General features: G+C 38.9%; 1 protein-coding gene across 6 annotated transcripts in view; it reads right to left on the bottom strand.

The window, feature by feature from the left end:
* The window catches only part of dab1a (DAB adaptor protein 1a), a 93194-nt gene that overhangs the window by 42304 nt on the left and 25205 nt on the right, over nucleotides 1–25685 (bottom strand). For all 6 annotated transcript variants that reach the window (XM_087785187.1, XM_087785185.1, XM_087785188.1 and 3 more), the window contains exon 2: nucleotides 18197–18461. In XM_087785187.1, the coding sequence (XP_087641313.1) occupies nucleotides 18197–18266 (70 nt within the window). In that variant the 5' untranslated portion in view covers nucleotides 18267–18461. The remainder of the gene's footprint in view (nucleotides 1–18196; nucleotides 18462–25685) is intronic.

Genomic DNA, 25685 nt, shown 5'->3' with positions numbered 1-25685 from the left:
TAGTCTTTTCATCCTCCAATGAAATTCCTTTCTTTCAACTTCATTTGAACAGTTTAATCATTGACATCCATAATCTTTGTTCCTCACCTTATCTTGAACACTGGCATCTCATATTAACACGTCACCATGTTAACACGCACATTAATCTAGTGAGAGGACCTTTCGTCAGGCCACATTAAATGACTCCCCAACCATTTCTTGTACTGGATTAATGTCGCCATTATATTCACGGACCGACCTTCAGATAAAAAGAATATTAGAAATAAAATAGCTTGATCGGGAAATACAAAAATTAAGTGCATGGAGCAGTTACAACAAGATTGTTCGTGCTTTTACATTCATGTATGTTTGATTGTATGCTGATGATGGTGTTCTGTATGTGTGTGTCCTACCTTTTAGACACTTTCTTTCTATGTGTGAGCTTTTGTTTTAGTAATATTATTATGAAAAGTGGACTGAAGTTAATTTTGTTTCTCAACAGGTTTATTTGACAAAAACGTGTGTCTTGAAGTGTTAAGAGTCAGAGTCTAAGGTTACAAAATTGTGTCCTCTTTTCAAAATAAACATTAATCATCAGTAGATCAGAAATCCATGATATTGTTCTTTCTATACCCCTAGACCAGGGGTTAGGAAGTCTGAAGAAAGATACATTTAACTGCTTGATAAAGCTTTGATTCTGGCTCAGCTCTATGTTCAGATCGACAGTTGCCGTGTGAAGTGACATCATCACACGTGTAGCTCGTAGCTGATGAATCAACGAGACCTTCGTTTTTCTTAAACGCTCGACTTACAGATGAAAGCATCTTGTCAGGTGAGCCACCTGGCACGGCGGCGGCTGCTGGCACGAACACAAACATGTTCAAAGACTTCATTTGCATCACCTGAACGTTCTAACTCTGACAGAGAGTTGGAGGTGAGACAGTATTTAAGGACTGTTTAGCCTCATTAAGGGAGAATAAGCCGGATTCCCGCGGTGACGATGCAGTAATGGCTCTGCTCTACAAAGCTTAATAAACACTGCCAAAACATTAAACTCATTTTTTTGTCTTCATGACAAATTCAAATTAAATTAAATCTTAATAAGGAGCAAATGACCACAAACTGCCATCAGTGCCAGTAATTTTAATCAGAAGTTATTTATATTCCACATTTAAATTCTCACTTAAACACCATTCCTCAGATGTATAGACCATCATGAACCAAATCCTGGCTGAATATCTTTTCATAAACAATCAATTGGCTGTATTGATCGTTCCAGTGTGTGCTTGTTTCGTGTGTATGTGTGTGTGTGTGTGTGAATATTAAACAACACCGACTCCAGTCGCTCTTGTCATGCTGCCACAGCACTTTTCATTTATGCCTGACATTTAAAAGCTGCACTCCACATCTGCATCAATCAACATTAGAGTAACTACACTTATTAAGCACACCGAGGAGGGACAGTGTGAGACACACGCACACACAGACACACACACACACACTTACACACACACACATAGGGAGAGAAATAAAAGAGAAAGTTGACTGTGACCCAGGTTATCACTCCTGCTGAGAGCTCTATATTATTGCTTTTTGCTTGTTCAATTAAAGGCTTCTCTCTCTTGTGTGTTGCTCTGAATGTCTGTGTGCGTCCGTTTGTTCTTCTGTGTGTGTGTGTGTGTATGTGTGTGTTGGCTGTAATTAAATGTCTATAATAGCAGTGACACCGCTGAGCTTTGAACACTAATAATGAAAGAATCTTCATCTGTCGTGGATTTGCTACAATCAACACATACAATAACACACACACACAAAGACATGCACACACACACACACACAACAACATGCAAAAACATAGTGACCACATTGGCCACACAGGCACACACACAACCAAAGGCACACACAGCCATACAAACAGGCACACAGAAACAGGTGCACACACATAGGTACACACTCTGACACACACTGGACTGACATATATACACAGGTACATACACACCTGTACGCAGACAAACACATGCACACATATAAACACACACTGGACACACACACGCACAGCCACACACACACAGCACAAGCAGACGTGTGTATCGTGTGTAAAATTCCAAACCATACTTGAGACTGTGTGACTGTTATAGTGTGTGTCAGTTGTGAGATGCAGGGTTAGGGGTGGGGGGGGGCATCAAGGATGGAGAGGAGGAATTGAACATGATGGATGGATGAATGAGCAGGTCCTCGATTGGATGAATGTCACTCAGGATTAGAGTGTTATGACAGACGGAATCCTACTGAGTCTCCCACACACACACACACACACACACACACACACACACACACACACACACACACACACACACACACACACACACACACACACACACACACACACACACACACACACACACACACACACACACACACACACACACACACACACACACACACACACACACACACACACACAGGTGATAGATGACAGGTACAGTACGACGAGGCCTTCAGGGAAGCCCTCAGCATCGCCGCCGGCAACTGTAACCTTCTGGCTTCAGGAGTTTCAATCTCAAACTAGTTCAGTTTCTCTCTCCGTGGCCTCTCCATGGACGTCCAGACGCTCATCGCATACTGTATTTTCCGCCCTATAAGGCGCACTTAAAAGCCTTTTATTTTCTCATAGAACATCAGTGCGCCTTATAATCCGGAGCGCCTTATTAAGGACGCACGTCACATCATGGCGGACGGCTGTGGAGTGATATTAATGCCACCGGTTTGAGCGAGTATGTCTTGGTTATTCAAGATCACTCTGCTGCGCTCAACCAGTCATACACACGTGTTTAACATGTCATACACTCGCGCTCTAGCTGTCATACACGCGCTCAACTTCACTGCTGCTCACAACACCAGTCTCATGCGCTGCTGCTTGAAGCCTTTTAAACATCATTTGAACATCGTTACCATGGGAGTTAAGGGAGTTGTCAGACCGCTTAATAAAGTTTGACTTTATCTGACTGTTTTGTTGACATTCCCTTTAGCACAGCTTTATCTAGTGGATGCATAATGTAACCCCAGTCAAACGTTTGACTGTATCTTTTATTCTATGCGCCTTATAATCCAGTGCGCCCTATTTATAAAAACAGTTCTAAAATAGGCCATTCATTGAAGGTGCACCTTATAATCCGGTGCCTCTAATAGTGCAGAAAATTTATTTACACTGCTAATAACATATCATTCACTTATTCATTGAGTAGTTAAAACAGCGTTTGGAATAAAAAAAAAAAGATCCTCAGCTAATGTCAAATAATAATCACGTTTAAAGGTTGTATTAGTCAAAGAGCCTGAGCTGGACCATTAAGACAGTCCCCACCGAAATGAAATAATACAAGTGTAAGAAGCTCCAAGATGGAGTTTAAGTGTAAATACTGACACGCACACACCTGAAAATACTATGTTGCACTCCTTCATTGTGTCACTGTGCTCCAGATGAAGACGCATCCAGAGGCTCTTAAACTGTTTCTGGGCTGCAGTCCAACCACTGAACAGCACATGTGGGACCCAGACATTTACTCCCTAATTAATCCTGCTTCTAAATCCAGCAGAATTAGCGCCGTCTCAATCCGTGAGCGAGATACAGAGTCCAGATCCGTCGCTCAGATGGACAACAACAACTGTCACCGCGTTAGTGTCATGTTTAATTCTAGCACACTGACGTTGAGGCTGGATCCACAGTGTGATATCATTGTCAGTGAGCACATGAACAAAAGTTATTTAGGGTTTTCATGCGAGCCGATACTTCAGTACGAGTTCAGTTCCAGCACGCAAGAAATACAGGTTGTATTTGTACCGTAAGTACCGAATACACAAGTTCTTAGTGGAACCAACGGGGGCCCTGAAGATTAACCTCTTCAAAACAAAGGCTTCTGCAATTTCCATTTAAAACAAGACAGCTCTTGTTATTGATAAACCTGTCAGTCGGAGTGACATTTGTTACTACTTTTAGGCAGAAGAATTTTGAAACGTTTATATATATATAAGTTTGTAAACTGAAGAAGGCAAAACGTCAAGGTGAGTTTAAAGTAAGTGAATTTAATTTCGCTATAACTTAAGTTGCTTTAAAAATATTTGAGGGACAAAAACACTACAACTACACTCACTTTTCTAATACTCACCAATACGTTAGAGCAATGTGACAATACCTTGTAATGTAATATTATGAGATTTCCTCTGAGGGTTGCTGAGCTTATGATGTTTGAAATAAAACTTTTTTTTTTTTCTTTACAGTATCATTCGGATGACGCTGACCGGGTTGTGAAGTTGATCTTGTCTGTCAGATAATCTATAACTCGATGGAGTATAAAGATGCAACTAAAACAGTTGAATGTAATCGGATATTCTATGAGAAGGTTCTATATTTGATCTCTTCTTGTACAAGTTAAATTGCAGTGACTTTTAACTCATTTTGATATATGTTCTTTGAGTTTCAACTCTAAGTCAGTTTCATAACCTGAGAATAAGACAAATGTTTCTATTGTTATTGTACTTAAAGGATTCTCACCGGTACTGTTTGAATGTGGTTTTGTTTATTGGCAGTTCTATGATAAAAGAAAAACAAAATTTACCTTAAAAATACAGTCTTTTTGTCTTTTTAACTAACGGTATCGGAAGGTATTGAAGTATTGAAAACATTTACTGGTATTAGAATCGACTACTGACATTCAGTTATGGACAACCCTAGTTACAAGGTGCTTTTGTCGGATTTGTTTCCGGATAAAATGTCCGTAAAGCTCAGCAAAGGTAGAGAGTGAGCCTCGGATAAATCATCTTACAGGCTGATTTTAAAACCACTTGAAGATGAAGCACACTAAATGATGCATCACCTTGACAAAAAAGACTCTCCATGCAGAGCCAGATCACTACTTCGTCGGATCCAATTTCACTGACATTTGAAACTATTTTCAAACTCTACAATGAGAAAAACTTTTTGGAAATAAGTGAGGATAATTGAAAAGCTAAAGTCAGCTCTATCCATTTTCTTTTATTATTTACTTATTTTTTCCCCTTCTAAAGTATTTTGTGCGTTTCGCTGACACCTTAGTGCAACCATGATTTATGTTCTCATGTGTTTGTGTAGGTTTACTTCCAGTCACAAAAACAAACAGGTTAATTGAATAATTTAAAGAAACTGGAGAAAATGAATGGAATAAACCATGAATATCTGACTCAAATAAAGAATATGAGTTTGTCGCTTTAAAATCAGCATCTAATATTGAATAGTTGGGGTTTTATTTTAATTTCCTTTACAATGGTTTGCATTTTTTCCGTCATTAATTCATAATCATGCTCTCCCAACCATAAACATTTTATTGCATAAACCTAGTATATTAAATCGTATATATTTCGTCCACACAATGCATGAAAACAATCCTCAAATTAATATTTAATTGGAGAATTTTGATGGAACATTAAGTGTTTTGAGGCCCGTACATGGGTATTAATAGCTTGGTATAGATGGAAATAATGATATCATATAAGATTAGAAAACAAAGAAACAAAGATCAGGTACACACTCACATCATTTATTCTCCACTTTCATATGATTCTTTCTTTTTTTTTAATTCACTTAATAAAAGCCCAACAACAGCTCTGCCTTAGATACAAAACACACTCACTTCTGTGTTCGTCTTTCACGCCCAACATCCCCGTCTAACTAGGACACTTGTTGCTCAAGCTTGTTCTGGCCCTGATTTTAATTACAAGGTAATTGATCCCACTAATGAAGCAAAGAGAGAGCCTCATGTATGAGTGTGTGCGCACACGGCAGGTTTTTTTTCTTTTTTGTTATTTGTGCGACACAAACCGCACCAGGCATGCTAAACAAGCTGCTAGATTTGAACATGCAGCGCTGGAACACTCTCCCCTGTGGGCTACACTGGAGCTCAGTCGCTTACTCACTTCCTGTGCCGCATAAATTCGTTTTCTCACTTCTTTACCTCCATTAAACAGTCGTGCTACTAAGTAGGCACCGGAAAATCATGCATCTAAATGAGCATGTTTCTGGGCACACGAAGGTGTGAGCGACTTCATCCGACTCTTCAGAAGTGTTAGGAAACACAGGTAGTTCCTCAACAACACGCAGCGTGAGTCCTTTAATGCCAGGCCAATGTTTCACAACAAAGCTCTCCCTGCTGTCTGTCATCTCTGCCAAAATATGGAACCACTTGAAGTTGTTGTCCTTCCCCTTCTCTATCTGCCTCTGCCTCATCTGGCTTAATGAACCCCGAGTCTACGCTCACTCAGCCGGGGTCCAGGAAGAGAGCGGGCGGAGCGCCGAAGGATTGACGAGCTTCGTACGGGATGAGAAGAAGAAAAAATATCTCCCGTTCCATCTGCTGCCAGCCCTGCTCTAGTCTTCCAGTCAAATTAAAAAGCAATCCATGCGAATGTTTTCTTGAACACTTATCTAATCAAAACACATTCTGTCCATGTAACATCCAGATTCCAGCGCCATTCCTTGATTTGAATCAAGAAAGAGGATTTGTGAGTGAAATACAAATGGAAAATTTGCTTCAATCAGTTCAAATCCTTATCTCTACGACGTGTTTCATCCGTAGCTTGGAAGTTTGTCTTCCTCTTGTCAGATCTGGCTGAGGTATTCCAAGACCTTTCCAGAACGTATCGTCACTCTTTGGTTATGGTTCTGTTAGACCTCTTTATCACCTACAATAATCCGTCCATCCCGCCATCCTTCCATCCGTCTGTCAACTACTCTTCTTATTTTTGTGTCGGAACAACTGTGTCTCAACAATACAAGGTCGAACTACTGTCCTATAAAGCTTCCCTATTCTTCTATTCATCACAGATCAAACTCGCAAGATATCTCCTCCATTTCCATGCTGTCTGCACTCTCCTCTTTGCCTCTCTCTACGTCTGTCCTTTACTCCGTATGACTGATCTGAATTTCTTGATATTTTTTACTTTGGTTCCGAACCAGAAACAGGAAAACCATTTTCTGCACAGTTGCTTCTTGCAAAAAATGTTATTATTAAACTTAAAAAGGGACAATTTCACTTTGAATATGTTCCCTATGTACTGTAATGACATCTATATTATGCTCTGCCAGTGTAATTTGGCCTGCGAGAGACAGCGTGAATGATGGGCAGAGTAGATGCTCTAAATTGTTGAAAATACTATTGATTAAGAATTGCATTAAGCAACAAGTTTGCACTATAAATGATTTCAGTCTGATAACTAATATTTACCTTAGAACTTGTGCTATCATGGTTCAGAGTAGCGGTTGCTTCTCCTCCAAATTGTATTTACAAATTCACTGTATCTTTAAAAAATGGTCTTTGACTCCACTTTAACAGTATCTGTCCATAACTGTTGTGAAAAGAACTGATCACTGATGTGATCTTCCTATCACCTTAAAGTTGGACAAAAGATGACATGGAGTTTATCCACGATACTATAGATCTTACATTTTTGTTTGCAGGATTAAACAATAATTTCAACTAATGGATGGTTAATTACATGTTTTGAAGGAGCACAAACAGCCTCTTGTTGTTCAGTCCTCCGTCAAAGACTGGCCTCTATTAGAGTCAGTGTGTGACATTGGGACTTTTTTTTTCTTCTCCTTTTGTGCAAATTATGAGCATGGAACAAACTGTTGCTATGGAGACAGTGGTTAGAGATGCAGTGGTGAAGCCGTACCAAGTCACACGGCAGAAGAGGCCTGAGCTGAACATACTGAGGGGATCATAGGGAACACAAACTCCCACAGCCACTCGCACACACCACGTCCAAGACTCAGGAAGGCAAATAAAAGGCTTTCGCTGATATATATTTGGCTCCTTGAGTCGGGCGTTTAGAATGCTAATTCACTGAGGCCACATCTTAAAGCCGGGATGAAGCTTCCTGAACCCCAGGGAGTCGAGGCAGGAGAATGTGTCGTTCTAGCTGCTACACAGTGAAGAAGGAGATTTGCAGAGTGGAAAAAGATGCCCGCTGGGATCGCCACTGATCAGGTCCCAACAACTACTATAGAGTGTGGGGGGGATGACAAGAGGAGGGATCAGGGTTGAGTTAGATGTGAGCCGTTTGGTTGATCTAGAAATGTCATTAAAGAATTATCTTTGGTCACGATTTAAAGGGAAACTAATTTGTTGACCTCAGTGTCTCTTGAATAGATCCTGGACCTCTATTGTACTCATCAGTAGGTAAGTAAGTAACTAAGTAATATTTATTTATATAGCGCTTTTCGAGACCAGGGTCACAAAGCACTTAAACAATCAAAACAATACTCAAAAAAGTACATACTTTAAAGATCAAGATAATACTGAGAACAACACAGGAGTTCCAGAAAATCAAGGAAAAGCCTGAACAAATACAAACGTCTTAAGATTCTTGTTTCTTAAAGGAGTCAGTAGATACATCAAGCGCAAAGAGAGAGGAAGATCGTTCCAAAGCTTTGGAGCAACAGCCTGAAAAGATTTCTCTCCTCTGGTCCTGAACCGTGTGCGAGGAATCATAAGTAGATTCTGATCCACAGACCTCAGAGCCCGAGCTGGGGTGTAAGGCTGGATCAGATCAGTGATGTAAGGAAGAGCCTGACCATGAATAGCTCTGAAAGTAAGAACCAGAATTTTAAAGTTGACCCTGAAAGAAACTGGCAGCCAGTGAAGAGTTTTAAGGATCGGAGAAATGTGAGTTCTTCTACTTGAGCGGGTCAGAATTCTCGCTGCAGAGTTCTGTATCAACTGCAGGCAAGACAGCTCCTTCTTGTTAAGACATGAAAACAAACTGTTACAATAGTCCAGACGAGAAGAAACAAACGCATGGATCACAAGCTCCAGATCATGTTCCGACAACATTTTCCTAAGTTTAGAGATTTTTCCACAAAACAATCCTTTCATTGAAATCATTACATAAAAAAATGTGCTTAAGCCCCGCCCACTGAAAACGTAGGAGTCCCTGTGTACCAGAATCTTAAGGTTACAAGGAAAGACAAATATAAACCACTCACTTCTTTTAACCTTGACAATCCAGGGAAACCTTTGAAGGGTAAACCCAGGTGGAAACCCTCGGAACTATCTCAGCAGGTACTCTACATCTACTGAAGTGATGATAAATGAATCAGTGAATTAGTGTTAGATCCACAGTGGCTTAAGATGCTTCATGTTTGCTCTTACCTTCTCACATTTTTTAAAAAAGGAAAAGTTTTTGGAAAAAAGAAGGAGACTACGTCCATGTCTTGTCTGGTCCTAACAATTTTTGATGTAACTCCAGGAACATCAAGCAATGACAGATGTCCTGGCTCTGGATGAAAATGCCAAGAACGCCCTTCTAGAGAATAGAATCCTAGACAGATGCCAGCGCTACCACTGGTCACCCTGTATATTCAGGTGCAAATGTGAGACCCCACTTGTGAGGAACCATCTCTTTTTCTGAGACGGTTCCTTGCTAGTTTGTTGACGGTACCTTAAGTAAGTCTTCGCCAAAAACTGTACAATACATTTCAAAAATAATCTAAACTCGGTAAAGAATCATCTTTCATGTGTTGTTATGGTTCACTTAACATTGTTTTATGGGTTTTAAGGTTTAAGACCTCCTGGAAAGCAGCAGAGCTAACATCACTGGTGGCACAGTGGTTAAAACTTGAATAAAGGAATCTATTTTATAAATTCTGGTTCATGCTGTGTATGTTTGTCACATGACAAAGTGCTCTGTAACTGTTTTAGCTACGGATATACTTAACCCTAAAGACTCGTGAGTGTACATCTTAAGTAAGAGAACTCCAGGGAACAACACATTAATGAAATCCACATGAATGCAGAAATAGAGTCAACCACAGTTTGGACATGGATTTTCAGTAATTGGTCGTAAAGATGGGCTCAGCATGTAGTGACACACACACACACATATTTAAAACGCCATTGTCTGTGCTCTTTATCCCGCAGGGAGATATATCGCAGTAAACGCTCGCAGTGATTGCACCAGATAGACTGAATGTGTGCAGAACATCCACACCAAGACGATAATGTGTTTGCTAATCACGCACCAGAGACAAACACACACACACACACACACGGATACATGCACACACAAACACATCCCTCAGCTGCACAACTTTCAGCCACTCTTTTCATCGCGCTGGCTTGAAGCCCCGACGTAGAAAACACCCACCCACTCATCCTCAGCCGAATCCCATTGTGAGTGAGTCGTGATTCTTGGAGCCTCGATGGCTGATGACTGCAAGTGTTGACAGCAGTGGAGGTTATTAGAATTTGTAATTATATTTGGTGTCACTTCATGAAAGACACACAGGGCTGTCGATGTCTAATTGAAATAATTGATGTTTTGAAAAACAGAAAAAGTGCAAACGTGAAGAAAAACACTGTCAACAGTTGGTCGACGAGGAGAAAAGCCTAATGACAGAACATGTTGCTGTGTGTGCTTGTTAAACAGTAAACAGTGTCTTATCTCTTTAAATTATTCTCCACGTCGAGGCACCATCAAATATGTAATATCGGGGAAATAAACCGACATAGCTCAAGGAAAGCTTGTGTGTTTGTCAAAAATGCTGAACTGGAATTTGTAAATAAAAAATGCACAGCACTTGTTTCTCTTTTTAACTTTAATCTTTTAAGCTTGTTAACAAAAATGTGCAAACTGTGCAGACATGATTTCTTGTATCCACCCGAAAATGCCCGAATTATCTGTTGAAATGGCTCCGTTTGTGGAACCCTTGAATTCAAGATACTCACACTGCTTTCGTTTGTCTTTTTCATTGCTTTATTTATCGATTTAAATTCACCACCTCATGGATTTTACCTAACATTTACCGATCATTTTTAAAAAATTGTTAATGTATTTAAGATTGTATTTGTAATTTCTAATTAATTTAGTTAATTTTTCGTTTTTTTTCCCCTTTTAATATATTTGCACGCTAACAGCATTTGTAATTTTGTTTAATTGTTTCGTATAATCTTTTTCGCCTTTTTATTTAGAATTTAGTTTCAAGTGAAGCATGATGTTTATTCTTTGGTTTTTGATTCTCTGAAAATGTTATCATTTTATTTAATTGATGATTTAAATGTGGTTATTCATGTTGATAAAAAAAAACTTTTTTTTTCCTTTTTAATATTGTATCAAATATAAAATGTAAAAAAGTTTTTAATTTATTATTAAAATTGTAAAAAAAAAATGTATTAATTGTCAAATATATCAAATATTGAAAAAATTCCAGATTTTCCATATTTTTCTTGGAGTTTTATTATTTAGACCCCCTAGTGAAAAACAATTTTGGTTTTAAAAGGACATGATAAAGTTGAAAAAATTAAATAAATTCAAAATGTATCGAAAGAGAATAACACTCTGCAACAAAGTCAAAACAAGACTACCATTCTCTGAAGACAAGCGTGTTTAATCGGGAATACAATTTTCTCTCTATTGAGAGATACAACTGCTGCAGTGCACTTCAGAACTTGATGTTGATGGTGTATATAGTTTAGATGTCATGAGATTGACACAAAAGTCTGTTTAAATTGATGCGATAAAAAGATGAAAGCCATCAAGCAATAGAAGCAATTGATTAATGTGTCAGTTTGAGTCTCACATCGGTGTCGAACATCTAGTCTCGCGCTCAAATGCGGTGTCAAAGGTGGGACAGATACTGTTAAGTCAACAGAGAACATAGCGTTTTTCTCCGTCATGAAAGCCCCACAGGACTCATTAATGAAATCAAAAAAAGCTCAAAACCCTCCCGGCATTAAACATGATCAGAGCCCTGGTGCCAGAATAAAGAGTTGCGAGATGAAGAAGACGTAAACCCAAGCTGAAAGGGTTTTTGCAAAGTGCTCTTGAGCGAGCGCCGCAGTTTATCGTGCTTGATTAGGACGGACAAGTTTGAGGTGTCAACTTTAGCATCAAGTCCAAAAAGGGTGTCAGCTGAAAGAGTGGTCCAGAACACAAGTGTCACTCCTTAATTCATGTTGAAAAGTGTTCGCTCTGGCGTCCTTTCATCTGTCATGTTGAGTAGAAAATCAAGACTATGAAGCAATTTATCTTTTTTAATGAGTGTTCTTAATCCTTAAACATAACAATTAAGGTTTATTTCTACACTTTTATCATTCAGTCTGACTACTTTTAGCCCAACTGTAAGTACAAATATTAGGAATATTAGGAAAAATGAAGATTTTAATTGCTAAATTGTAATATATTAACCAGAATATTATCCAGAGGAATGTTTGTAGGACTTGTACATTTTTGTGGATTTCTTTGTTTAACAATTAAAATAAGATAATTGAAAATAAGTTGATTTGGGTTTTTCATAACATAAGTGTTGATTCTTGTTTTACATGATCTTCTTCCTGTTTCCAAAATAAAAGTGATACAGATATACAAGGTTGTGTTACAAAGAAAGTGCAACACATTTTTCTCTAAATGTCTTTCTAGCAAAAGAAAGTGGACATTAATTGGAACTAGGAGTGTCAACATCTACACATGTGAACAATTACATGGATATCAAGTCATAAACGTTAAATAATTAAATTAATAATCGTTCACACGTCATTTTCTTTTCTCTTCTGCGTTAATTTCTCACCATGTGACACATGCTGCTGTTAACCAATGAGTCTGATTAGACTATGGTTTCTATAAAGTTTTGAGACTTTTACAGCGATGACTCTTGAGCTTTTATAAATAGTTAGGAAATGACAATTACAACAATTTGATCCATACATACGTGTTTGTTGTACTTATTCAGGGTATAAAACGGTCATAGTGGTGCAGCCTACTCCCATCAGTATGTGTGAATGGCTGTCAAAGCGCTTTGTGACCCTGGTCTAGAAAGGCGCTATATAAATAGAGATTATTATTATTATTATTATAAAAAAACACAGGTGACACATGGTGCGACTACGTAGTTCACCAAAATTTGTATACATTTTTTAGTGACGTGTACAACATAAAATGGGTTCACGGTCAGAAAGTAAATCTAGAAATTATAAATAAGGCACACTGCCAATTTATAATATCTGTGTCTGATAACTACTAGTAGGGCTTTGCTTTAATGGGATTAGGAGGTGTTTGAATGAAGAGAGAACCTTTTAGAGGCTTGAGAGCGCAACTGCATGTAACCAGTTACACAACAGTTGCAGGCCTTGTCTAAATTTGTGGAAAAAAATTGTAATTGTTGACACCCCATCACCATTTGTAAGCACACAGTGTTACGAAGAGCCCGTCTGTGTCTTACTCCCACATCTCCGGTGCCCTCACAACAAGTTTGTGAACGCCAGCATGTCGCTCTGTATCTGCTTGATCTAATGTGACAGTGAACTGATGACGCTCACTGTAATGACTCGCCCACATCTTCCCGCTCTGATCTAAACACTTTGAACAACATTCGTTTAGCCCGACAGATGTCACAATACAGAAGCCACACTTTTCGACACTTCCACTCGAGCTTGACTGGAAACATCCACATGAGGAATGCTACTATCCCGCTCAATTAAAAAGCATCTGTTTCAAGTGTCGCTGAAGCATGAAGGGGAGCGAGGGAAGAAGAAGGACATGAGCTCCGAAAGATGAACAAAGACCACAATCAAGCGATATGACTAGCTCGCTGACGTTGGAAGCCGCTCATGTAAATGCCAAAAGGTCAAAGGTGATCTTCACCATGTCATTGTGATTCAAAAAAAGACCTTGCAAGGAGACAAAAGGAGCTTTCGGAAGAATGAATTCAAAGACCAAACACACATAAGAAACACTCTGACGCAGAGACGCAGGCACGTCTGTGATTAATGTGTGACACGCAGTCGTCCCGTCGTCGCTTTCATTACATTCTTCTTCACAGAGGAGTGAAACAAAGGGCTGCGATTAAACATCTCTCCTTCACACCGACTCATTAGTCTCTTCCTTTTCACCGCGAGTCTCTCCTCTGTGTTTTACTCTTGTCGGCGCGAGGTCACCCAGGAGTCAGCGGGCGAAGGAGGAGGAAGGACGGGCGGGACATTAACAGTGAGGGACGATCCTACAGGGGATTCTCATAACCCTCAGAAAATGGTGATCAGATATTCAAGCTATTCATTTTCATTCAGACGCAGATGATCAAAGGAGACCAGGGAGGAACACACACACACACACACACACACACACACACACACACACACACACACACACACACACACACACACACACACACACACACACACACACACACACACACACACACACACACACACACACACACACACACACACAGCAGAGTTTCATCCAATAGAAAGAACCTTTACATGATCTTAGACGACGTTGTCGTGACTCTCTTGACTGTCTCCTTATGTTTACTTGGATTTAAAGCAGTGAGGAACTCTGAAGGTCTTCTTCACCTTCAGTGAAGGCCCTCAAATAGCTTGTCTACACCTTTAGGAAATGCAAAATGTAACAAAAAAAACGTAAATTCATGGTTCTTAAATAAATTCATCAATGCTTTTTTAAAAAAATATGAATTCCACTTTTAATTTAGCCAAATTATTAAATTAGGTTTACTAAGGGCATCATAGCTCATACGGTACAGTGGTTGCATTGTTGCCTGAGAAGTTTCCGGTTCAATCCCAGGTCCGGATGAGATTGTGTCCCTGAGCAAGACACTTTACCCTGATTGCTCCCGATGGTTGAGCTAGTTCGCTGCGTCACAGCCTACTCCCATCAGTGTGTGATTGTGTGTTTGAATGGGTAAATGTGTGACTTTGTTTAAAACTCTTTGGGTGCTGAATAAGCATAGAAAAGTGTTATATAAGTAAGTAAGAGCCATTTATCATTTTCCATTTATTGTAAGGTTTGCCACGGAAATAAAGAGGTTACTGTTGTTAATAATGTCCTTGCTTTTAGGGTACCAGGAATCCCTAAAAGTTTGGGCTGTTTTTGATTGACCATTTACGTTCCCATTACAGTACGCTCATATTAGCTGAACATAAAAAAATGAACTCCTGATGTTGAAAATGCTGTCTTCCCAGGAGAAAGAGGATAGTTGGGCTGGATACTAATCTCACGATACAATTGATACAAGATATTTCGATACACTTTACTAGAGATTTTTGGGGACACTTATTTTTTTTGAAATCTTGTGATTGTTCCACTCTCTTTTGAGTTGATTTAATAAACTTAAAGCCAAAATATGTCCTTAAATCAGCTTGCAAAGCTGCTTGAGTCAGCAGTATCCTCTCGTCCTCAGTCACAGCCACCATTCAATGAAGAAACCGCAAAAATTCTGGAATTTTCTCGCAATTATTAAGCAATACATGTGGTTCAAATTTAATTTAATTTAATTTTAATCTCCATGAGGTTCTAACTTATACTGAATACAGATGCTAAACCCCCCAACAAATCAACACATGTCTTTGAGGAGGAAAGCAGGACATGGGAACAGGATATTACGAATGTGTTTTTTCAGGCTCGAAGGAAGGAGCTTTGTCTCCCAGTTCAACCACAACAAACTGATAAGTTGGTCTCACAACTGCTAACACGGCACATTTCTGCCCGAGTCCATCAGCCGCCAACCCCTCCCTGTCTCAAACAAGAGCTGATCATTTCGAACCATTTTCCATCTGTCACTGTAAAGATATATATTTTGTGACCCAGTTAAAACATCAGATGCAGGGGTGTGTGTTTAGAGAAAGGTGTGTCAGACATAAAGAGAGTTTAAAAAAACCAACAAAAAAAACATGTCTTTATGCTGACGGAAAACCATTCATCTTTTCTCTAGTATGTGTATCTGGGCCGCGATCCCAGACTGTATGCATTCATCTCCGTTAGTACAGAGGGACGTCGCAATGATGAGCATGTTCTCCATTGCAGCAGAACAATACTCCGCCTAAGTAGGACATTGGAGTCATTCAGGCTTCGCTCGCCCGCCGAGGGAGCCGCCTCTTGTTTGCCGGCGCTGAGCAATGAGGCGTCTGCCACAGGTGAACGTGTCCGACGGTGTCCGACGTTTATGCTACATCCATCTGACGCTCATTCCGGAGACTGCCAGGCGTCGCTCCAGCGGAGGGGCAGGTGGCGCCGAACAGCTGGGCGATGGCTGCGAGCCGGGGGCCCCTGGCACCGGCTCAACACCACGGCCCGCTCCCTACACCTGCTAGCTACCTGCCACGGGAGCTTTTCCTCGCACCTGGATCGGCGGCGCTCCTCCACGGCGTCTCTCGACGCACCTGTTTGGTGCGAAAAGCTGCTGTCCTGAGATAACCCCGGCACCTGTTAATTAGCTGTGAACAACATCAACCCCTCATCCCGCCGTCCCACACAGATCCATCACGAACAAACAATCAAGGACGGATTAATACGCAGGAGGAACAGCTGACAGGTGGCTCTGGCCGGCATCACGAGGCAGGAGTTCATTTCTACTTCCTCTTCACAAACCTTTTACTTATTCAGTGTGGACCTGGACACAGTCTAAACCTGGGGCCACACAGGGCCCTTTGATTTAGTTACAATTCCATATATGCTTATTATATACATTTATTGTTCATACTTATTTTATGACATCTTTCATTTTATTGCAATTGTATTTTTTTAGGTGTAAAAATGATATTTTATTCATAGTTCTTTTGTAGTAGATATTTCAATAAAGTGTGTGTTGAATTAAATAATACATTATATAAAACATATTAAAGGCGTTTGTTCACTCAAATTGAAATAAACTTCCTTCATTACGTCCTCCGCAGTTAAAGGTCCTGCATGACCGAGGACGAGAGGATACAGTAGACGCCATCTGAAACTCATGTTTGGAAATATTATGCTTTGAAAACAAATGAAAGCAGTTACACCTGACGGTGAATTCCAGAGTCAAGTACTCTGACAATACTATAAATATATGTTTGTTGATACAGTATGACAGTATAGTGCTCCTGTATCGTGATACGCATCTTATCACCACTTGACAATACACACCCTATAAATACTTTTTGCGAAAGAATGTGATGTGTCCTCTTTAAGGAATTTAGTTGCCATTTGTCACTTGTTTTTGAAACCTTGTCTTGACAACTTTATTTGCGAAGCAGAACAGTCTGTGAAACTTCTTCTAGGCCAACAGCTGTGAGAAAGATGGGTACCATGTCGAGTCATTTTCCCAAATGTATTTTTTGTCGACACTACAAACATTCAACGTGTATTTAAAACTATAGTCATGACGGCGATTTGCAGAACTATCACTTACACCCGAACTTGACAAAATGTTAAGACAAAATACTGATAGAGAACATTTTATTAAAACTTACTTTCTTCACATTTAAGTGATTGAACGCATTTTTGCATTAATTATTTAGATACTATTTCAAGCACAGTTTCAAAGTTATAAGTATGGTCTGACCGTATCAAAAAGTACATACCAAAAACGTTGACATTAAACATGAAATAAAGATTGTTATTAGAGAAACGAGGATCCTTCTTGAAAAGTCTCATGTAGGTTTGCATCACACATGATCTACTTGAGGTACAGTAACTTGATAAACTATTGTATAAAATAAATGTGATCTATGAATTCAAGTCCTGCATACCAAGAGGCAACAGCAGAAACAACGGAGGAGATATTTACCTTGTAGGAAGTTGAGAATATCCTTCTATTACTCATCTGTGATAGCAACTAGGGTTGTCACGATACTAACATTGTCTACTCAATAACGATACTTCGAAAAATATTCAATGCTCGGTACTATTTCAATACCACAAGGATAAAACGCCAAAGTTAAAAGAAAAATTTGTAATACAATAAAAAAACATTATCACTTAATTAAATATTTAAATATTTATAATAAAAAAAGGAAGTGCAAATAGAAAGTACAACTATGATATGTTTCAGGTCTGAGGAAGTGGCATCGAAACTTTTCCAATTGAAAAATGTATCTGGATTAAACATTTTGGTAAAGATACTTGTTTGAATTTTGATACTTTTGAAAACCCTACTAGCAACAGAGCTTCCACTTTAGAAACGCATCATTAGCATCAACTTATTGCATCACTGTTAGCAACACATTATTGGTCATTTTTAAGTCATCCCTCTTGTCTGCTCAGAGGACATTCCGATGGAGTTGACCAACGGCAAACACTGCCAAGGACAAATTGAATGTGTTTTATGTTCACAGAGAAAAGGGGACATGAATGTTTTTAAGTATCGAGGGGGTCCTCGTGTTTTGGAGGGACCCCGGGATCTGTGTAACTGGTCACCTACCTTTTCTCCTGGAGTCCCGTCTGACACTGCTGGGCCTGACCGCTGGCTGCAACTCTGTCTCTGTTGACATCCTCAGGCTCCAACTGGGCTAGGCTCCACTCGGCTTGGCTCCGTTGGGATTCGCAGCCTCAGTGCCGACGGTGAGTGTGTGGGCGCCGGGTGTGTGCGTGTTGGCGCCAGGTGTGTGTGTGTGCCGGCGCACAGGCTCATGGGAGAGGGACGGGCTCTAGCCCTGACTCGACATCCCACGCACGCCCACGGAGAGCTGCAGGGCAGAAAAGAAGGGAAGACGTTAGCTTGGAGTGTTCTGAAGTTCAGGTATGATCGGAGCAGGACCTTGAGTAGACGTTGCCCTTGGTAACGGTCGGCATTGTCACTGTTGCAGAGACTCGCACGTTCATTGAATCACAACTTAAAGCTTCACCATCACAAATGTGAAAAAGATTTAAACAGTCACTCAATATCTTGAGTTTGTCTGAGCAATAATTCTACATTTATCAAGGTAACCTGAGTGTGTGTGGTCTAAAATGACGGTTCATTTTTTACCTTTATTCGTCCTTAAAGGCCAAAAAGGTTAAAAACAGTTGGGCTACTTCCTGGCTTATTCCAGGCTTATTTCCTCATCTCATTCTACAGTAGTTACTTAATTAACTTAGCTTAACAATGAACAAAGTTACAGCCTTTTAAATGTCTGTTTTATTAGTTTTAGTCTGCAGAATTTTTCGGAATCTGTCGAGATCGGCTGCTAGCACAAGGGATATCAAACACATTTTTTTGGGGGGCCTTCGGGTCACCTTTACCCTAAGATAACACAAGGATCTATCCAAGCGAAGTGAGCTAAATTACATTTTCTTTGCATTATTCACAGTTGTGTATCATGGAAAGTCCCGAGGCAAGTTAGTTCTCTCATATAATTGTTAGCATTCCAATTTTTATAATTTGGGAACAATGGCCTCGAACTAAGAGGTGCCAGAACAGCAGTTGACACACAGAATCATATTCAAATAGTAGTTTTTCTGGAGCAAACAAACAGTTCCAAGAAATTCTTAAATGATGTGTACTGGTATGATGTTCAGCTGAGACTTATTTTACAAGTCAGTGCAGTAGCCAAGGATCTTCTATAGTCAGGGCATGACGGTAAAGTAGGTAAAATCAGTATAAAAAAAAAAGTTTATTTTGGTGAAAAGCTGATCAACTTTTCTGACTCTGGACTCATGTCACCAGCTGTTATTGTAACAAACTTGGACAAAGTGATGGACAAATTAATAGTAAGGTGATATTTAATTCTATAAAACTTAATTAATCCCTTGGGAAAATGTATTTGGGAAAATGTATTTGGGAAATAAGAGTTCCAGTCACGTCACAGAAGAAAAAAGTGCAAAAAAGTAAAAAATAATGTGCAAAGAACAAGAACAAAGTGCACATCAATAAGGATACATTGTATTTGTCCCTTTCTTGAGGTATTTCTTGTATCTAAAATGCCTTAGTCGGTTTGAATCTTTTCAAAATATCTTTTATGTGTTGTTTACAAAACTTTTTAAAATTTTTTTTTTTTTAACGTGCGAGAAATCACCATTTACAAGTTTAAAAACATTTATTTTGTCATTAGTTTGAGGTAAAAAAAAACGAGTTGGACTCGGACTTGAAATCCCCTTGAAAATAACTATTCTCTGCCATCTGTGGCTCCCAGTGTTCTGCGAGGCTGTGACAAGTTAAACTGGCCAACTAACCTTGAAGAGAAGACACATTTACATGCGCACACAAATGCAGACAAGCGATTTCCAAACACAAAACCTGGAGTGGACAGCTGCGCGTTGACGTGCCGCATAATGAACATGAGCGCCTGGTGAGTCGCTCTTAACCTCTCCCTCCACTCTCCTTCACCCCTCGTCCTCCCATCATCTTCTTCTAAGAGTGCGGACTTGAACAAACCAGAATAAAAAAAAAAAAAAGAAAAAACCCCACAGCTGCTTCTTGTGGAAGAAAGGGGAAATCTCTCACCCCGCCACTGTGTTTGAGCGTGAATAGGAGGCCCCTGTAAGCCGTGGGCAAGAACAGATGAATTGAGAGGCTTTTAATTTGCAGCAGACAGAAGAGAGCAGAGTCCATTTAATTCTGCCAGCAGAGGCCATGTCGGCAAAACGCTGACAATATTCTTTATCTGGTCCAAACACACTGTAAAAGTGTGAGTCACTCCAATTACAGGCATTATCAGCTGCACTGTTCCACCAAATGGATGATGAGAGAGTGTGAAGGGAGAGAGAGGGTTTAGAAAAGAGTGCAGAGAGAGTGGAGGGTGAACAGAGCGGGTGAGGGTGACAATAGGAGGGGAGAAAAAATACATCAGAGGGAAGTTTTCGGCTTTTAATGTGATCGCGGCTCTTGCCCTCGCTGACTTGTTTCTCTTATAGTGCCTTCAAAGATGGTTCAAGAAGATGTTATATCAGACACAATATGGAAGATGAGTAGGGGGGTGAGAAAAATAATGAAGTGTTATTCAACAGCACTGTATCTTTTTTTTTTAATATACATATTTTGGCTTTAAAATCATTTTTCATCATATTTTATTATGGTTTATATTTCAATTAAGTGGGTATAAAATGAAAATAACTGTTTTACAATTAACATACTAACCTTCACAGTGTTTGTTCAATTAAGTGGTGCAGTTCCACTTTCGGCAGCTAGGTGGCAGTAGCCATTACGCCCTCTGTAGCCAAATGAACAATAAAAACCTACCAGATTCTGGTGATGACTGTGGTCGAGAGGATACAGTAAACTCCAGCAGTCACAAGGTGTCACTAAGATTCAGTATCTCCATTAATTGTTTTTTTTTGTCTGTGTTTATATGTTTGTTAGACAAATGAATTAAAAAATATACAAACTTGACAAGTACGTCAATGACAATGTCAAGGTGTGGGTTTTTTCTTTCGTGATTTCTTCAGACACTACGTACAGTTGGTTAGTGTTAGTTTGTACTCAATTATGATTATGCAATGAAGCAGCGTCCACTATCAGTCGAGTCAACCACACGCCTTACAATACAGATTGAGGAAAACTGATGAATATAATCAAAAGGGAAAGGTTAAAAACTTTTTTTAAGAGTTGAAACTAAATATGAACTGCTTATTTATGTTAATCAAACCTCTTTGTTACTATTTATTTTTCTTTAAGTGTAAAACTTTTTGGTGTACTGGAATAATTAGCATATACGTTTCTCAGATGTTCTATAAATACAGCTTCATGTGACAGTAGTACCCGAAAAACTTCTCATACAACCTTTGGTTGAGTCATTTAGGTAATTAATATAACGAATGATATTGATGTAATAAAGTTGGTTTGAATTGTACTATCTTGACCTTTGGTACTATAAGACTGAACGGTTAATGATATATTATATCTATTTATATTACATTGTTACATAAAACTCACTTTTATGACAGACTTTGGATGTATTACCTCATTGTTCAAGTTATTTATTTATTTATTTGCACCATTTTAACATGTTAATAATAATAACAACAATAATAATTAAACCTTTAAACTGTTTGTTTCTGTTCGTTTTTGTAATGAAATAAATATCTAATTATTAGCAGCCCAACTGATTTATTGGTTTTCACAATATTTTCTGTGCCTGAGTGTGGGTGTGTGTGTCCTCTGTTGTGAAGTTTATTTTAATGAGTTGCTTTTGTTTTGTGTCGGTAATACAGTCTATTGTTACAATCAACACTGTCAATTATTGAATCATTCCAGCTCTAACTTCCAAGATAAAGAAAAAGGAATCTCCCATGTTTTGTCAGATTAGTGAATCCAGTGGATAGTAAAATGCATCTTAGCTTCAGTTACACAATCCAGAAAGTCTCCAAGGCACCATATGCTTATTTCTCTAGAGATCCGGGGAAGAGTACTCCATGGCTACACCAGTCCCAGTTGGCGGACACAATATAATTTTTCCTCAAAAGAGCAGCAGAAAGCCTCAGCCACACACATCTCCACACACTCACGGGGAAGAAAGAGTTGTTGAGGAGCCAGTGGTGTGGCAGTTTGACCCGATATCTGCCTGTGAGCTAGAAGCTGCAGCAGGAATGTGAAATCGGGAGGATGGCTCCGAGTGTCTGGATTTAGACAGAAATCTGGACCAGGACCAGAGGAGACACAGACTGCCGGAAAGCAGGAGAGCCAATGAGCAAGTAAATTGGACGTCTGTGTTCGGGGCGCTGCCAACAGACGCCAGTGATGTTTGTGTGCGTGAGACAAGATAAACAGGAAGCTGCCAACGGAGGATTAATGCCCAGAAATCATCTGCTCATAGTAAAGAAAGTAAAGTCTGGCAGAGAAACACCAAAGACGGAGGAGAGGTGTGTGTGTGTGTGTCCACTCTCTCAGGGTAATTGTTTGCTGTCCATCAGGCTCAGAAGTAGATTAGCGGCTCCTGTTTTACCGCCATATGAATAATGACTAATCAAAAAGAAACCCCGCCTCAGCTAATTTTCTAGCTTCTGTCCATCTTCGGTCCCTGTTTTTTTCCACCTTTACTGCTGATGAACCCATTAAACTTTGCCTGAGACACATGTTCCGCCTTTTATCAGTGACACATGAGCCACACCTGTTGATAAATAACCGGCCCTTGTCTAAAGGTCGTCCTTTATTACGTCCTGTCACAGATTACTGGTCAAACTCTTTCCTCATATATTTACTGCTGACCGTATGTGACAAGACTTCAGCGTATATATATATATTAATGTATTTATATATATATATATATATATGGTTATGGATATAGTTATATGGATATGGATATGGATATGGATATGGATATGGAAATTGAAAGTTATAGATATAGATAAAGTTATATAGATATATATATAGATATAGATAGAGATATAAAGTTATTCCACATTCATTCATTCATTGTTATTTTATCATTTAGTCATGTTACAAAAGCGCCATAACATACATGGAACCCACTGAGTTACTAGATAACTATGAACATCCTAAGTAACACATACTTTATCACCATGTCTAAATATGAAAGAAATTAATGTTGCTTTCTCAAACACCAAGCTAGCAGAGAAAAAATATTTTAAATTCTAGCATTTAAAAGAGCATAAGGGCTGAATCTGACTTGTGCGAAATGTTGATGTGTCAGAAATATTAAATATTAAATAATAAATGAGATGTGAAACGTTCTACTTTGTGAAACCTTTGTCTTGGTGCACACAACATACTTTCACATCCCCCTTGAAGGTCTACATATGATGTGAAAGTTTTCTCAGACTTTAAAGTCGCGCTAGAGGACAAACAGAAACATCTGAACCTAATATTAATGTTTAACTTTTAGTACAAATGCTAACAATGACAAACATTCTGAAAACAAATCATACCAGTTAATTCAGTGCTGCAGGTCTGATGCACATGGGAGCTGAGGTATTCCGAAAGGATGAAGTAATACAGGAAGCTGGTGGGGAAGGATGTGCGATTATATGAGGTCGACTCACTTATGAGTAAACACCAGCGTCAAAGTTCACCATCGTAATGAGATAACTGGCTTGTAGGAAATGTGTAACAAAACCTAAGCAAGGAGATACATAACTGTTGTCTTGATCTTTGAAGTATGTACTGTTTTGAGTATTGTTTTGATTGTTAAAGCGCTTTGTGACCCTGGTCTCGAAAAGCGCTATATAAATAAATATTACTTACTTACTTACTTACTTACATGTCATAAAAATAACTTTTTTCTTTGACAACTTCTGTTGCTGCAATGTTTACAACAATTGAACTTCTTAAATGTTAGTAACACAAAGAAAAAATAAAATTGGATTGAAAGACAGGTCAAATGATCAGATGATAAAGTCGAGACACATTATGGAAACATTAATAAATAAATACAATTGATCAATATTGAAATTAATGTGAAGAGTTAAGAAAATCTAAAAGACAAAACTGAAAATATATCCGAGCCATTTAAAAAGCATGATCTTGTGTATAAACAGTGTGTATTTGAGAATTATCTCTCATTTTGACATCTAATTGGTACTTCAAGTATACTTTTGAATAACGAAGATTAGATTCATGAAGTAAAAATTACTTTTTATTTCACACTTGTTGCAGTATATGTGTATAATTTATGTATTGATTTCAATATACTCCTTTAAATTTAGTTTTCATGTTTCCATTCTATAAATAGTTAAAATTGAACTTCTACCAATAATAATTAAGAATAAAACAATGAAACGTTTCAAAAGCCATTTCCCGTCAGTAATTAAACATGAAAAAAAAAACATGTTTAGAACTCTTACAATACTGGGATTGTATTGTGAGGTTGACAAAAGCCAGCATGACCCAGCATTGAATGAACTTGCGTATCTCTTGCCACCATGTGTTTCAGATTTCTGTTAGGTATTGCACATTCTGCTCATTACAATGCGCGGAACGGTGTCGTTTGATGATTTAAATGAAACGCTCGCCAATAATTCCTGCTGGGTTTAATTAAAAACGTTCTCATCAAAACTGTGGAGGTCACACGGAGGCAGTATAATAATGGTATTTTCCCCAAAATCCTGAGCCAGAACCAATTTCAATCTCACACTCTCAGAAAGAATATTGGTTGGAGGGCACGGGTGGCGACCATAATGGAGCCAAACCTCCGCTCCTTCAATGTCAGCGAGAATGTGTGCAGTCTGCTGAAGGCGGCGACGAAAAGCTGTCCAAGATTTGTGGTACAAAGTGAAAATGTTCGACTCATCTCTGAAGAGCTGAAACAATTTGTGCAAATACAAAATGAATCCAAACGGGGTTCCTTCCTGGTTTTGTCTGACCTTCTAATGCATTCTTATTTCGCTTCTCGTGACCATGGTCATCCCTGAGAGCCTGGATATCCAGGACTTTTGCTAGAAAGGTGAGATTTGTCAATTTCACTACCTCTCAGTGAACTCATCCCTAAATCTTATTTTTAACATCATCTTGCGCGTCAGACTTTCTTTAATAGTGCTGTAAAGTTTCTAGGTCGGGATGAAGCTACTAGGATGTGCATTTGTCCAATATCTACTTTAGGATTATCAATAAAGTTATTTTTAATCAAGATAAGTTTGACAACTGTTTCAAAGTAGTACGGTAGTTAAGAAAACATAGGTGACACAACATCCACTAAGCTTGAAACATAAGCTTGACGAGACAGGACGAGGACTTTACAGAACAACATGATTTCTGGGGCGGTTTAATGCTTTCCCAAAATCACGTTACATTTCTTTTGACTCCAAAACCATTTTTGTTCGTATTGTAAACAACATGAAATTAAAATTTTAACTAAACAATGTATGAACCAGGGGATATATTGAGGTATTACTTTTCTTAAATGACCACATGATGAACTCACTTTTTAAGGGGCTGTCAAGCAACTAAAGAAACTAGTAAAATGGCCCATTAGATGATTGGGGAAACTTAAACAAATCGATATATTTCAGTGTATATTAAATATAAATTTATACTATAA

The sequence above is a fragment of the Callionymus lyra genome, chromosome 2 (genome assembly GCF_982586985.1).
Source record: "Callionymus lyra chromosome 2, fCalLyr1.hap1.1, whole genome shotgun sequence".
Classification (NCBI taxonomy): Eukaryota; Metazoa; Chordata; class Actinopteri; order Syngnathiformes; family Callionymidae; genus Callionymus; species Callionymus lyra.
Note: the sequence above shows the minus strand (reverse complement) of the source record. Positions and strands in the feature narration are given on the sequence as shown.